We start from the raw sequence: 14,167 nt of genomic DNA, 5'->3' as shown, positions 1-14,167 counted from the left end.
CTATGCCCCTTCCTCGTCTCCCGCTGTCTCTTCGCCGACCGCCGGCAAAACCCTTTTCGCCGACATTTCTAGCAATCAACTGGAAATGTTTTTCAGCCGATGCACTCTCACTTGGCGAGGATTATCGGGCTAAGAAAGTTCCTACTTTTAGCAGATTGCTGCCATTTCTCACTAACTTATAATCGAATCAAAGAAGATTAATAAATGTTTTTAATAAAATTATATAAAGTGTAAAAAAGCGTTTGTCAGAACGTGAATAGAAAACATAATTTTTTAGTACAAAAATATGTTAAAATAAAAACGTTTGCAATAAAATTTCAACATTTAGACTAAAAATTAATAATTTTTATATTAATTTTTAAAAATAATTAGATTTGTATATACAATAAATTTAAAAAACAGAATTTTTTAAATAATTAAATCTGCTTATTTATAACTAGATTCAATATAAAAATTATAACAAAAATTTTTTAAATATATATACGTTTTTTTTAAGCAAACAGAAATATCTAGAAAAGAATAGTAATAAATATCGATTTGTTTGTAGTTTTGTGACGCAAATTAGCTTCTTGTTCGGTAAATAGTTACTTTGTCAGCAACTTGGCATGTCTACATAATGATTCATCCCTATGCTAATACGTACAAGCAAGGTCTCATTCATTTGTCTCGTCGGAAGATATGCGTATATATATTTCACAGTGAAGTCAACGGGATCGCTAACAAGGTGACCACAATCTAGCCGGTACAGCATCCAATTAGCAATGAAACCTGAGCCACATTCCAATTCTAGAAACTATGGAATTACTTTTTCCGGACACGATTTTCCGCAGAGTCAGTCATTCTTTCTTATCCTGTCGTGCAACACGTGATTTGTTTTTCAATCCGTGCAAGAAGTCGGCGACTAATTGTAATCAGTGGCGTTCGTCGATATCAATGAATCAGGAGTCAGATTCTGGCGACCTTCATAACCCATTTCTGGGGTAACTAGAGAGATACGATCTGAATAGAAGCTCCATATTCACGGGGTCGTTACGAGAGGGAGCCGGATCTCCGTGTATATCGTGTAATGCCGCGTGATGTATGAATTTAATTAAGTAATTATACAGAGAGAGAGAGAGAGAGAGAGAGAGAGAGAGAGAGAGGCGCAGTCTACATTAATCACTCACCCCATTGGTACGCATTCGTCTTCTCCTCTCTTCGTTCTTTTCGGCGTCCCTTCGCAGAGTTTCACCGGATTTCGTGCTGCCGCAGAATCTCCCAGCTGCGGTAACGTTCCGAAAAGTTCGCTTTCAGCCAACTACCCCTCAACGTCCGTCTTAACAATGTCTCGTGCGCTTTTTACTCGTCGCAATTAGCGGGTGGTAATTAGTCACAGTGAAGGTGTAATTTCTTTATCTCATAAATTGATGCCTCTTCCGTTCTGGGTATTGTAGTGAAGTTGTGCAGCAGAAATGTCTACAGACATTGTTTGAGTACTCTGAAATTTCTACAATGTAGTGTTATAATTCTATGGATGCATAATTTTTCTCAGATGTACTCCGGTTTCTTTTTTCTGTAAATGGCGAGTATAAACAGACTATGCAGAATATAATTCACAAACGTCGTAGCTTGGAGCGATCAGCCGGAAACGGAAACCGTATCTACGCCGGTATGTAACGTCTAGTCGGTTACACTCCCCCGCAGCATTTGAATCAATTATTGCCTTGGGGCTCTTAGGCAGCCCGATCTCGCATTACGAACGGCGAGTTCGGCGCAAAGTGAATTAATTAAGTGTCCGGTAGATGCGTATAGAGGCTTGGGCCTATCCGTACGCAGAAGCTTCGGGGCATTCGAGGACGTATTAGGACACATTGATGACGGGGATCCAGCGTTGAATCCCGGACGGCACCCTTCTGCCGGACGGGTCCGACCATGATCGAATGCGATCGTCCGATTGTGCAGCTTAATTGTTACCGCCGCCGGTGCCGTGTCGCTTGCCAAAATTGCTTCGCCGATAACGCGGTTATCGCCGAGGACCCGATTATCCTCGGCATGCCTCGCGAACATGCCGAGCACCGGTATAATTTCCACGAGAAAGCATCGCTCTTCAGACGCTTGTAACAGTGTCAGAATGTTGGATTTTGTAGATTAATTGTGAATCGCAACATTAATGAATGATATTAAATTAATAGGAGTTTCTTGAATTCAAGATCTGGATAACAGTACAATTAATGGATGTCTGACGTATTTGAAAGCAAATTTTCTGTTCAAACAAAATTTGGACTTTTCCGATGCGTACGTGCATTCAACGAGTCATGAAAATTTACGCTGGTTGTCAGTTCAAGGAAAGTACATGATTGAAACCGGTGGCTGTGGTACACCGCATGCCCGGTGTTAGGCATTCAATGTTGCGGCGGCGTTTCGAAAAGCTTCGGAGAGTCGGCGGTGGCGTCGTTAGCCCGATCCCGTGTTACTGCGGATTTGTACGTCAAAATTCAGCGTTTAGTCCGATCGGCACGTCTCGTTAATTATGCACGTATGCGTGCGTGATGCGTGTCGATCCTGGGAGACAGACCGCGATCGCGTTAGGGAGAGTTGAAAGTCTGGGGAACGTGGAAATCAATGCTCGTCGGCGTATTCGCGTTTGTTTCGATGAGATCGTATTTCCCTCTTTGCTGTCGGACAGAATAAAACTTGTTCTGTGCAATAAAAAATAATCTACTTATTTTATACAACATTTTGCAATTTTTTGCAATAGCATTAATACAATGTCATAAGTATTATTATTTTTTATGTAGAATACAATATTTTAAATATTACTTATAATATGATAGTAATAATTTTTGATACCCGACGAAGCAGCATGACGTTTTTGCCGTCTATTTCCGACAATAAAGCCCTAAAAAATGTCACTCATTTACGCATAATCCTCGAGAAACCTTCGTTGTTTTGTGGTCCGTTGCGAACATTTGTCATACTTACCAATCCCAAAATGGTCCCTCGTACAACCGACTGAATGGAAAATATCACCGTAATCTCCCGCGTTTGTAAACTGTCGGCGATTATCTGTATCACTATTACGCTGAACTAATCGGAACATTTACGTGCAGCGCGCTGTGTTCCCTAAAATGTAGAGCGTTAACTGAGATAAATGATTGTTAATTGTTAAACAATAACGTTGAATCTGTTCAAAATCCGGGGGTCATATCGTTAATCAAATCGTAGTTTACCGGCATTTCTGGGGTCGATCGATAGGCAGAGATAGCATCGGTTGCAGGAAGTGCAGAGAATATTCAAGTAGCGTAACAAACGTCATACGATCATTGGCAAGTCCCTTGTGTAATTTCCGACGTGTCATTTTCGTAATTAGGTCGTGTTCGCACAAACCACACACGCACGTGCTCTCGCGGCTAAAATATTCCCCTCAGTCTCTTTGAATGCAGAGTAGATGAATGATTTGCGATGTTTTATTTGACGGGTTGGCATACGATAAAAATAGTATGAAGTATGAAATTCTTTTGTAATTGATTGTGAAGCCATTTAATACTTTTTTGAAATTATTATTCTATATTATTTTGATAGATTATACACGAAAAGTGTTTAAAACTTTATTTTTTTATATTTAAAAAAAATATATATATTTTATCTTATCTTGAAGTATTAAAAGATGAGTTTTTATGTATTTGAGCAATGCAATTTGCAGTACGCGTTGAAACGGACGAGATCCAGATAAAAGTCAACTGTCGTTAAGATTCGGGCCCCCGTTGTAATCCAGATCAACGTCGGCTAATGTCACCAGAAACGAAGCGTGTCAAATGTACCGCGAGTTATTAACGAGGTTGGCTTCCTTAGCAGAAGTTTGTGTTTTCGCGGCCTTGAAGGGTTGGCCCTCTATGCTCACCGAAGTGCAAAGACGCGATAACGCGAAGGGATCACTCCGCGACTCGGTAATGACGCCACTTTCTAATAGAAACCCTTTTCGACGACAACGTGGATTCTATTGCGAACAATGTGCTGCGATCGAAACGCGGGATCGTTAGTAACTTTGTCGACAAAGTCTTGAAACTGCTCAAACTCACTTAATACGTTTGCTATTCATATGTACTGCGAAATGTATATTGTACACGCTCGGATTTCGAGGGTATCGCGATTCCAGATTCCATTCCCGCGTCACGTACAACTTGTTGTCGCAGCGATACGGTTAATGAGACACTACGAGATTGCATAACGGAAGATACAGCGATTATTACGCACACAAAGCCGCATTTTCGCTTGCATAGGATTTCACGCGGAAAAGTGGAAAAAATGTTGCGCCGAGATAGTCTCGCGTGCCATTGTTCGACCAGACACGTGCAAAACGCGACGGCTCGAATTCGTTTTAGGCTGCTGTCTGCGGCTGATCGTGACGAGGTCTGGGGTAGGCGGGATTTTAATAAACCGGAAGCTCATTGTGTGAATGTTCGAGCGTCGCGTATGCCGGGAAAAGAGGATGCCCGGTGAATGCACTGCAACGAAGAAGCGGGGTGAAACAAGTACGGAGAAACGCAAGGCCGCATTGTTATTGCGCTAGTGATTACGACTAGCATGTGTATCCCTTTCTCTATTTACGGAAACTTTGCGACGCGAGTTGTCAGAATGCTGACGAGGGTTTGAATCTTATTATTATTTGACGTTTCGAGCATCGGTTTTTCTCCAACGAACATTTGATGACGATAGATGTCGATCTGTGTTTATAGAAATGAAGAGACTCAGCAAACACTAGTCAGTAACACTAACAGTAACATAATATCAATGTTATAATTTTCCACTCAACAATATAATTGTTACATACAAGACATGTTACATTGCAGTAATGTTGTTGAATGGGAAATTATAACGTTGATGTTATGTTAGTTAGTGTTTATCGAGTACATATGCTAGTCGTAAGTTACAGTACGCTAAATTGCGATTGAACTTGTAAAGTACACAGTTAATTATTTGGAGCGGCCGGGATTAACAGGATTTTCAACGCATGCAGAAATCCGGCAACGGCTTGTTAGGGAAAAGCGAAAAGCTTCGATTTAAAACGCTCCGCGATAAAGAGGGTCGAGGGCTCGTCGTCGGGCTCCGTTTAACAAGAAACAAGGGTGGTCGAGAGCGATGCCGTTTCTCAGAGAGTCTCTAAGACGACTTAGGAATAGGACGCTCTCGTCGCGATGGTAGCGGCGCGCCTTTTCCGAGGACGCCCGCCGAAGGGGCTCTATGATGTTACAGCGGGCTTGGCGGCAGTCCCAAAGAGGAACTTCTAAAATCAATTAGCAGCCCCTTAGGCAATGGGGTTCCGTTCCCGCGCACGGGAGGACCCTTTCCATCATAGGATAAGGGGTGATAAGAAGGGGACGACGTTTATCCCAATAGAGGAACCGGTGGAACAATCACGGTGCTACTGCGACTATGCGAGTGCGTGTGAGGGGCTGAGAGTGATTGTATGTATGTATGCGCAGGTACCTGCAACGTTTGCACCAATTCGGCGTAACCCTTCCACACTGTTTGCAGCTTCCCACGGCCTACGGTGTGCCAGATTATCGTGTGAGGTTATTTAAATCACTTAGTGTTGGTGGCTTTTAAGCACTGCGCAGTATATGGATTCTAAAAATAGTTTTAATAAATTTTGAATATATATATATATATATATATATATATATAATATTAATCTTCAACACTAGCAGGTTTAAGTTAATGCGATTTGGCAAAATAACTTCCGCGTTTTAAAATCAGATAAATTTACGGATAAGTTGTTTTAATTTCAATTTGTTGCACAATTGCGAAGAGAATAAAGCAAATGAGTCGTTAAATAATTGACGTTTTGCTGTGTGACGGCTTCATTATTAGGAAACATTAATTATTTTTGCACCGAGAGAGCAATTTTCACGGTCGTAAAGTTTTATTGTTGAGAATCTGCGCGTTTCATTTCGAGTGCTGTTTTAACTTTTACCCAGAGGGATGCTTCGAGTGCTGAAAGGCGAGTTGAAGCGATATGTTTTAAGCGGTCCGACGTCCTTCCTCGTTCTCGCGGAAGTTTAACGACTCCGTTTAACACGTGCGCTTGAAGTTGCATGCCCGACAAAGTCTATCTATTGGCGGGGACACGTCGGCAAGATCACGAAGTCAAAGTTTGAAGATCATAAGTTCTGTCCTTGACGTGGCACTTGTTCTAATTGAGCGTCATAGAAGAGAAACTTCTGGTCCTTGTAAATCCTTCAGAAAGTACAAGATGTTAATCTTCGTGGAAATTTTAGAGTAAACGTAGACAGTATTGTGCGGTAAAAGCTGTTTACAAAACAAAGATAATATGCAAAATAATATTATCCGCTTTTTGCTTTTAATATAAAATGTTTATTTTCACATTCTTATATTCTTATTATTCTTGTGTATTTATTTACAAATTTGTGGTTAAAAAAGCTTTGTCAACTGCTCGCGATAAAGGAAAGAGAACAGAATGCGGAGAGGCAAGAAAGATGAAGCAAATCTAAAGAGGACGGATGATTAGAGTCTGTTGCGTCGACCCTTAGTCCGCCTTATTGCTAGGACTCGATTTCTGCAGCTGCCTCTACAGAGTTTCTCCTTTGGACTTTGAGCAAGTTTCACTCTCTTTGAGCGACCTGCCGGACCCTTCGTGACCCTACAAAGGGCTGCGAGACGACAAAAAGAGCCTTTCGTAGGCGTTTCTGTCTTATCGGGGGGTCCAAAATACATCGAATGGATCGAGGGACTCGCGAATTCCTCAAATGAAGACGAAAGGTTCTCCGGCCATTGTAATCCTTAAATTGTAAAATTACAATATTGATTTTATGTTTTTAAATCTTATGCTTGCCTCGTTCGATACTTCGTTCTTCTCTCAACTATTATAGAAACTCGAAAGTTTTCTTTCGAATAAAACTTTTTCATTTACTTTGCTTTATTACAGTAATAATTAAACGTGCTCTTTCTCGTAACCATCAATCGCAAAATCCATTAAGGCTTCTACTTTTCAAGAAAACCTATCGCGATGAGAAACGCGACTGACAGATTTCGATGATAAATTTCAAAACCGATGGATCACTTTATACAGGTCTTCTTTATTATTGTATCCGATCCACATCCACTCACGCGATTTTAGGATTCAGCGTTTCTCGTTCGCTCGCGGTTCATCACCTTCGCGAAGGGGATCGAAGAATTTTTGCGCTCGTCATCGTCAGGTTGCCCCAGGCGCCGCCTAATGAACGGGGAGCAAATAAAAAAAAAAAAAAAAAAAAAACCGATGTACAAAGAAAGAGCAGCGAAAGTTCATTTAGGAAATACAATGAAGACATCGAGCCGTCACGCGTTGGATGTTGCTATCAGAAATGATGCTGTATAGCCTTGGGTGAATTTGCTCTTGTGTTCCATCGAAGGACAGTTCGTGGAACTTTAACATGTTTAACTCGTGATGTTAGAATGTGTCAGATTATCGTAATGCGGAAAATGAGAAGGACGAGTCTCCGAAGACTCCGTGCGCATTTTCGCTCGTCGTCAATCATAGTTAACTCTGTTCATCGATCTTTAGCCCCCTTTATGGCGCTCTTTATGGCTTGACTCGTTGTCTAGGTCGGCAAAGAGAGTGGCAGTATTCTCTGAGGAATATAGTTTCGATAACAATTGTGGAAGTAGCTAAAACGAGCAGTAAGCTGACATGTATTTACGAGGTGCGCGTGCCGGTGCTTTTTTCAACTCGACTGAGAATATTCGACGAAAGGAAGCAAGGTGGAGATATTTGCTAACTGCAATGCAAATTTGTCCTTGCTTAGACGCACGGTTTGCCGACGAGCATTTAGAGATTCTGTAGAGGTATCGACACTGGAGACCCTTAGCTATTCAAGTCCTAACCCTTCTCGGTTAGGGTTAATTATGTCATCGTGATCGATCTGTTTGCACTATTCACCAGCTACACTACACTGCGATTTAACGGTGCTTCGAGTATAATCGAGCGTATTGTGTCGCAAATATCCATATTGCTCTTGTATTATTTTATGCTGTAACTTTAACAATTTTATCTGCATTTCGACCGATAAATTTTATATAAATTGTGGTCACAAAAGAGATCTTATTTGCATTTTATCGCTTCTGTGATGAAAATAACGAGAGCAGAAGGATGAAATTTCGGAGAAGATGCGGAATATTTCATAAAGTGAATTAACGCGGTCAGAATTTTGGCATGAATATATATGTTGCAAACAGCGTCAGGAATGCCGAAGTTTCGTGGAATAAACATTCCATCCATAGCTGAAGTTCGGAGTGCAATCGTTAATATCATTTCCTATTACCACGGTTTGGACCACCGTCATTACCGAGCGAAAGCATTTGCCTATTATGCGAGAATATTGATTAGATTCCTGCTCTGCTAAACCGCTCCACTTAAGAAGCTTATAAATTATTATTGTTAAGGGACGTACACTGAGACGCGCTAAGTATTTCCACGATTATAATCGCGTTGTCGTTCTCTTTATCCGTTTGACAATTTAGGCACGTCACTTTGTATCGCCGCGGACTCGGATTAACGATCGAAACTGTGCATCATGTGTGTCGCGCGCAAAAAAAAAAAAAAAAAACGAAACGCGATGCTCGGGAATGACCAGGCCGAAAGTCGCGGGCAAATCGTGAAGAGGGCCGACTCGTTCCCCGCGGGGCAAATTTCCGATTTATTCAAGCTCGCTCCCGAATACTTGGGAGCCCATAAAGAGAATGAATGGGATTGTGGCGGTCGCCGCAATGCTCAGGGCTGCTTTAGGGGTTCATGAAATACGCGCTCGTCGCCCTCTCTTTCCCTCTCTCTCTCTCTCCTGTTCTCCTCATCCTTCACTTTCTCTTTCTCTCCCTCCCTCTTTTCGGACTTTCCCTGCTCCTTCCTGCCCTCCTGCTCGCGCTGTCGCGCTCGGCTCCCCCTTTTCGCTTATCCCCCAATGCGCTCTTTACCTCCCTCCCCCCCTTCCCTCCCTCCTCGGTTCTTCGCGAATCGAAACTTCTCTCTGCAGGGTGGCCAGCGGTATTACCATGAATTTACATAGCTGCGCTTCGAACTCCGAACATATTGCGCGGCTTTGATTTATGTGAAACATTTGCTAAATATTCCAGCTTAATCTCGGTCGTGCGAAATCGCAAGAGAGCACGGACTCGCGCTCGCTTTTGTGTAATGAGGGGTAACCACGGTGTTTCTTTAAGAACACGGTAAACAGTGTGCGATAAACGCTTTATAAACGTCACGATTGCGGGAGGAAACTTCGGGCGTTTTTCGACCTCACTCAATAACAAGCACTTGGAAAATTCACGCGGCGTCGGAGATTTACGGGAAAACAAATCATTTCGGGAGACACCGGGGATCATGGGAAAATCTATTTCGGTAAACTTTAAGGATTATGTGTGTAGTGATTTATGGCCGTATCGGCTAGATGCGTACGGGCCACGCATCATATTTTGACGTGAGACTTATGAATAATTCATAGGCTCTTGATGGAATAAAAATATAATTATGCAGAGTTAAAAGATCTCTGCTGTCAATTCGTACTGTATGCTAATACGTTTAGATTTAATGTACAATGAAAAAAATATTCGGATCAGCAATATCAACGAGGCAGGGGTGAATTTTGAGATAATGTGAAATGCGATCCTCTCAGACTCGCGGACATTGGCGGTTTTCTCGGATTTCCTCCGAATGCATCTTGCCGAGACGGCCTAGTTCGTATTTGGCTTCCTTACGGTGTCGATGAATGCGCGAATGCAGCTCAGTCTGGGGTAGGTGCTCGCTCCGAAGCCGGTGAAGTACGTAAAACTATACCGCTTAAGTTCAATTACACGACCTAACAGTGGCTGATAGTCGAATGATAATCTGTTTTACAAGTATAATCGCTTCAACTGGTAATAATCGCATTGTTGACCGATGATATAAATTCTAAAATTACTTCTAACTGACTGAAAATATTAAGAAATTTAATAACGTGAGGGATTTTAACATGAGTTATGCGCGTAATTAAATTGTACCGCTTCCGACAACTGCATTGTTGTCTGACCATACGCGTTCTTATACCACTGCTGACTATAAATTTTAAATGATTAAAAATATTAAGTAATTTTGTAACGTAGGAGATTTTTAAATAAATTGTGCGCGTAATTAAACTGTAGTTGTGAGTTATCGCCTGATAAGTGCATTCGTATTTCTATACCACTATTAACTATAAATCTTAACCAACTAAAAATATTGAGCAATTTTATAACGTCGGCACTATTCTAACAATTTATGCGCGTAATTAAACTGTTCTGAATTGTTTCTCGGCAATTGCATTTCGACCACAATTGCAACTACCCGCGTTTCTATGCTACTGCCGACTATATATATATTTACTGACTAAAAATATTAAGCAATTTTGTAACGTGGAGGGTTTTCAAATGAGTTATACGCGAGTAATGAAACTGTATAAAGTGACTCACTTTGTATATTTCGTTGCTGCACTCTGGAAATCGATTTTTCTACCCCGCACTTCTCTCTCCGCGGCTAAGTCCCGGCCGCGTCAATTCTCGATACCTTCGTGGCTATTTCCGCTTTTTCGCGAACCGGTCGTTTCTCATCCCACCTCCGCTGCGTCCTTCGGCTGTTTATCCTCTCTTTCCTTTTTGTTTCGTTTCCCACTTCACATATTCATACGGCGCTGTTTTCTCACAATAAACGCCGACCATTTGCATACAGGGTCCTCGCGCGGGAGCGAAATTCCCTTCGCAGGGCGAACACCGCACAACCCCCGTGAACTCCGGCAGCCATCCCCGGGGGCCCCGGCGCGATAAGCCGCCTCTGGGGATCCGCGATTGTCTCGATTTATATGCATGCACAGACGTAGGTGGTAGGCCGTGGCCCGCGCTCTCGGTCCGCGTACGCACTGAGTGGAACAGGGCATCCACGCATCGATAGAGATCGATTCTCCGACAGACAGTAAATATCGCTGATGAGCTGGTCCAGTCAGCGTCGACGGGGATTTGAGGGCGCGGAGGAGGTTTGGGGTGCTTACTCTGCGATTTGTCGAGTGGCACAAATCCTCTGCCGTTTGATGCCGTAAACTTTCTCATGGATTCTCGTTCGCTGGTCGTTCTTCACTTTTCCAGCAATATTTTACGTGTTTTCTGTCGCTCGGCAAAGGCGGTGCGTGCTTCGGTAACTTTAAAGGTAACTAGCGAGAATAACGACCCGCTTGCTTAGTCGCTCGGGAAATTTAAATGAGGATAATTTAATCTTATTTGTGAAAGGATTGAATACTATAATAACATAATATTATAATTCTATATACAATGACATAAAATATTATTGTATAGTAACATTAGTTTTCTAAAAAATAATATTTCTCAGCGATTAGCAATGAAAGATTAAGCAGCTCTTGTACAACCCTGTGATAGAAATTTAAAGAGCGCGGATAAAGTTTTTCAGTTACACGGAGTTTGCGTCATTTGTTAAAGTCATTTCTTATAACTTTGAAACTCTATTAAGAGTAGGGACAACGAAGAGCGATGAAAGTTGAAGAGAAAATTCTCATTGGGTGGCGCGGTTAATGGGAAATGATAATAAACCGGCTCGGCGTATATATTTCTTCCGTTTGTGTGCTTGCAGGTCTCGCTGTGCGACGATTACAGCTTACCAGTCGACTTTGTGAACAAGAGACGACCTGCGAGCGCTGCAGCTGCAACCTCCACGGTGCAATGGGCGCTGCCGAGTCCGACTGTGGAGAATGTAAGTTTTAATTAAGTAATTTAACACTTTACGGAGCGCTGAACTCTGTTATATTGAAATCAATATTAATTGGCTCATTTTTCAAACGTAAAATATTTATGAAAATTGTCGAGGCGAATAATTTTTCGTCCCTTTACAACATTCGAACATGTTTTCTGCAGAACTCGCAATTATTTTACTGTGGTGCTTTATGCGATATGTCATTTAGTTGCGGGATACAATAGTGCATTCAGTATTTGAAAAATTTAGAGATTTAGAAGGCGGCGATAAATAACTCTAGATTAATGCTTTTACGCAATGCGGCGTTATTGCGGTGACAATAAAACTTTATTTTATCGGAGTTGCGCGTTTATCTGTATTCACAGTTCAATGAATACTACGTTAAGCAAACACACTACCGTTATGCGTTCACGCGTCCCCATTGTGGCTCGTTCATAACCCGAAAAGTTTATCGATATTTTTCATTCGCGACGTGCAATGAATCAAAAAAAAGCTAGAGGGTTTTCTGCAAGGAAACAAAATTCTTTAGATAGGCTTTGCATATTTTTACGAAGCATTATGTTATTCATACAAATCTTATCTTTCACTAAGTTCTATTTTTAATAATAATACTAAATAATAAATAGTTATTTTGGTTATAAATTTAATTAATGAATATTAAGATCAAAGATATTTTTAAAAATAAAAAATTGCGAAAAATAAAATATTTATATCGCGTTTAGATGCAGAATCGTGAACTAATTTTGAAACCAGTAACCTACATACACAATATCTATTGTTTTATCCCTACTATACACTACGTGCATGACGTCATTTCCTGTGACTACGGTCCGAGTCGCTTTGTTGGCTAACGATAGTATTGATATTTTCGCAACACGGATAGCCGGGGAATCAGTCGAAGGGAGAAATATAATTACAGCGGTGACAAAATACCCCCCGGGCACAGGATAACGCGGAGGGCATCGCGGGGGCATGGAAGAGGATGAAGGGTGTCAGAGGGTGCGAGAGGTGGTAACAACAGACGCGAACGGAACGAGGAGCGTCGGTGGTGGAATGGAGAGACCGGCGACTTCCGGCGTTGCTTATAATTGCTCCGGCACTCAGTTCCTGGTGCCTGGGGTTGCCTCGAGCGCTGCGCCTAAACGCTTTTGCCGGTGGAAATATAGTTTCATTTTCACGCGCTTCCTACGGGTACCTCGAAAGTACGCTCGAAATATCATGCTTCTCTCATGAACGATCTTGTCGTGAAAAAAAACAGTAACGTCTGATGAAAATAGATACTTTTAGCAATAATGTATTGCTGCAATATTATTTTCTTAATTGTATAATATATTAACGTTGATCAATGACTGGTTATTATTTTTTTAATATCAAGAAAAATAACTTAATGATTTTTCAAATCAAGACTTCTAAAATACAAAAAATTTTAAGTTTGTTCAGATTTTTTAGATCTGTTCTTACATATCATTGCTTATTTTAAACACTTTTGTACATACTATTGATTTTTTATTTCCTCCTTGGATATGCTAATTCATAAAAATTTAATTCTTTATAATCAACGCGACGCCTGATTATTATACAAATAAACGGAAATATGGATGCGCCACACAATTGTCGCGAGGGAGTTTGTAAGAGAAAGAGGAAGAAGCGAGGGTGGAGACGACACCTGAGTGTGCCGAACAAAAGTTTCCTTCGTCTCGTTGTCACCGACAACCCCCGCGAAAAGTGCGTCCCGGACGTCGCGGCGAAGGGGGAGCGTGACAAAGACAGAAAGCGGGTACCACTTGACTCGAGAGGGTGAATCGTTATGAGTTCCGCTCGTAAGCCCTACTTAATACTTTAGCGCTTTATTTTATGCGTGAGATCGGGCACTGGTGCCGCCACGCATTTATCACTATAACAAAGGGCTTTAGCGCGAGAAACTTGGTAGACACGTCTTTTGTAAGTTTGCGGTTGTGTATTTTTGATCTTGTCTTCATCGATTCGCAAGATTTTGATTCTTGATTCTCTCCTACTTCTTATAGCCTTTTAGTTCTACTTCTTTTAAACCGATTAACAGCTCGATTTATTTGGTCGATAAATTCGGAGCAAGAAGAATCCGGGGGAATGAGAATTCGTTGTCATTTGTATCAAGTCGAATTCACCGAGGAAGCGATTAACCGTCGGCAAGTAAAATTACATCGAAAAGTGGAAGTAATTAGTATCCGACCAGACCAGAGGAAAGTCTGACTGTGACGCTAAGAATTCGGGGAAAAAAATTAACTCCGTGAGAGAGAATTCAATGTAGAGCTCTTCGTGCGATGTTCCTCGTCTGAGAGTGAGAGTGACTAATACTTCAGTGTTAGTAAAAAGCGCTTTTATGGGCGTCTTATCTCACATCGCTCATTTTTTTGCAACTTTACTCCTTTAAACGCTATTATCTGC

General features: G+C 41.5%; 1 protein-coding gene across 3 annotated transcripts in view; it reads left to right on the top strand.

Moving 5' to 3' along the window:
• hwt (heavyweight) overlaps window positions 1–14,167 on the top strand; it is a 126,504-nt gene that overhangs the window by 82,980 nt on the left and 29,357 nt on the right. For all 3 annotated transcript variants that reach the window (XM_067359172.1, XM_012363290.2, XM_012363289.2), the window contains exon 3: window positions 11,624–11,743. In XM_067359172.1, coding sequence (XP_067215273.1) covers window positions 11,624–11,743 — 120 coding nt within the window. The remainder of the gene's footprint in view (window positions 1–11,623; window positions 11,744–14,167) is intronic.

Source organism: Linepithema humile, chromosome 7 (assembly GCF_040581485.1).
Source record: "Linepithema humile isolate Giens D197 chromosome 7, Lhum_UNIL_v1.0, whole genome shotgun sequence".
NCBI lineage: Eukaryota > Metazoa > Arthropoda > Insecta > Hymenoptera > Formicidae > Linepithema > Linepithema humile.
Note: the sequence above shows the minus strand (reverse complement) of the source record. Positions and strands in the feature narration are given on the sequence as shown.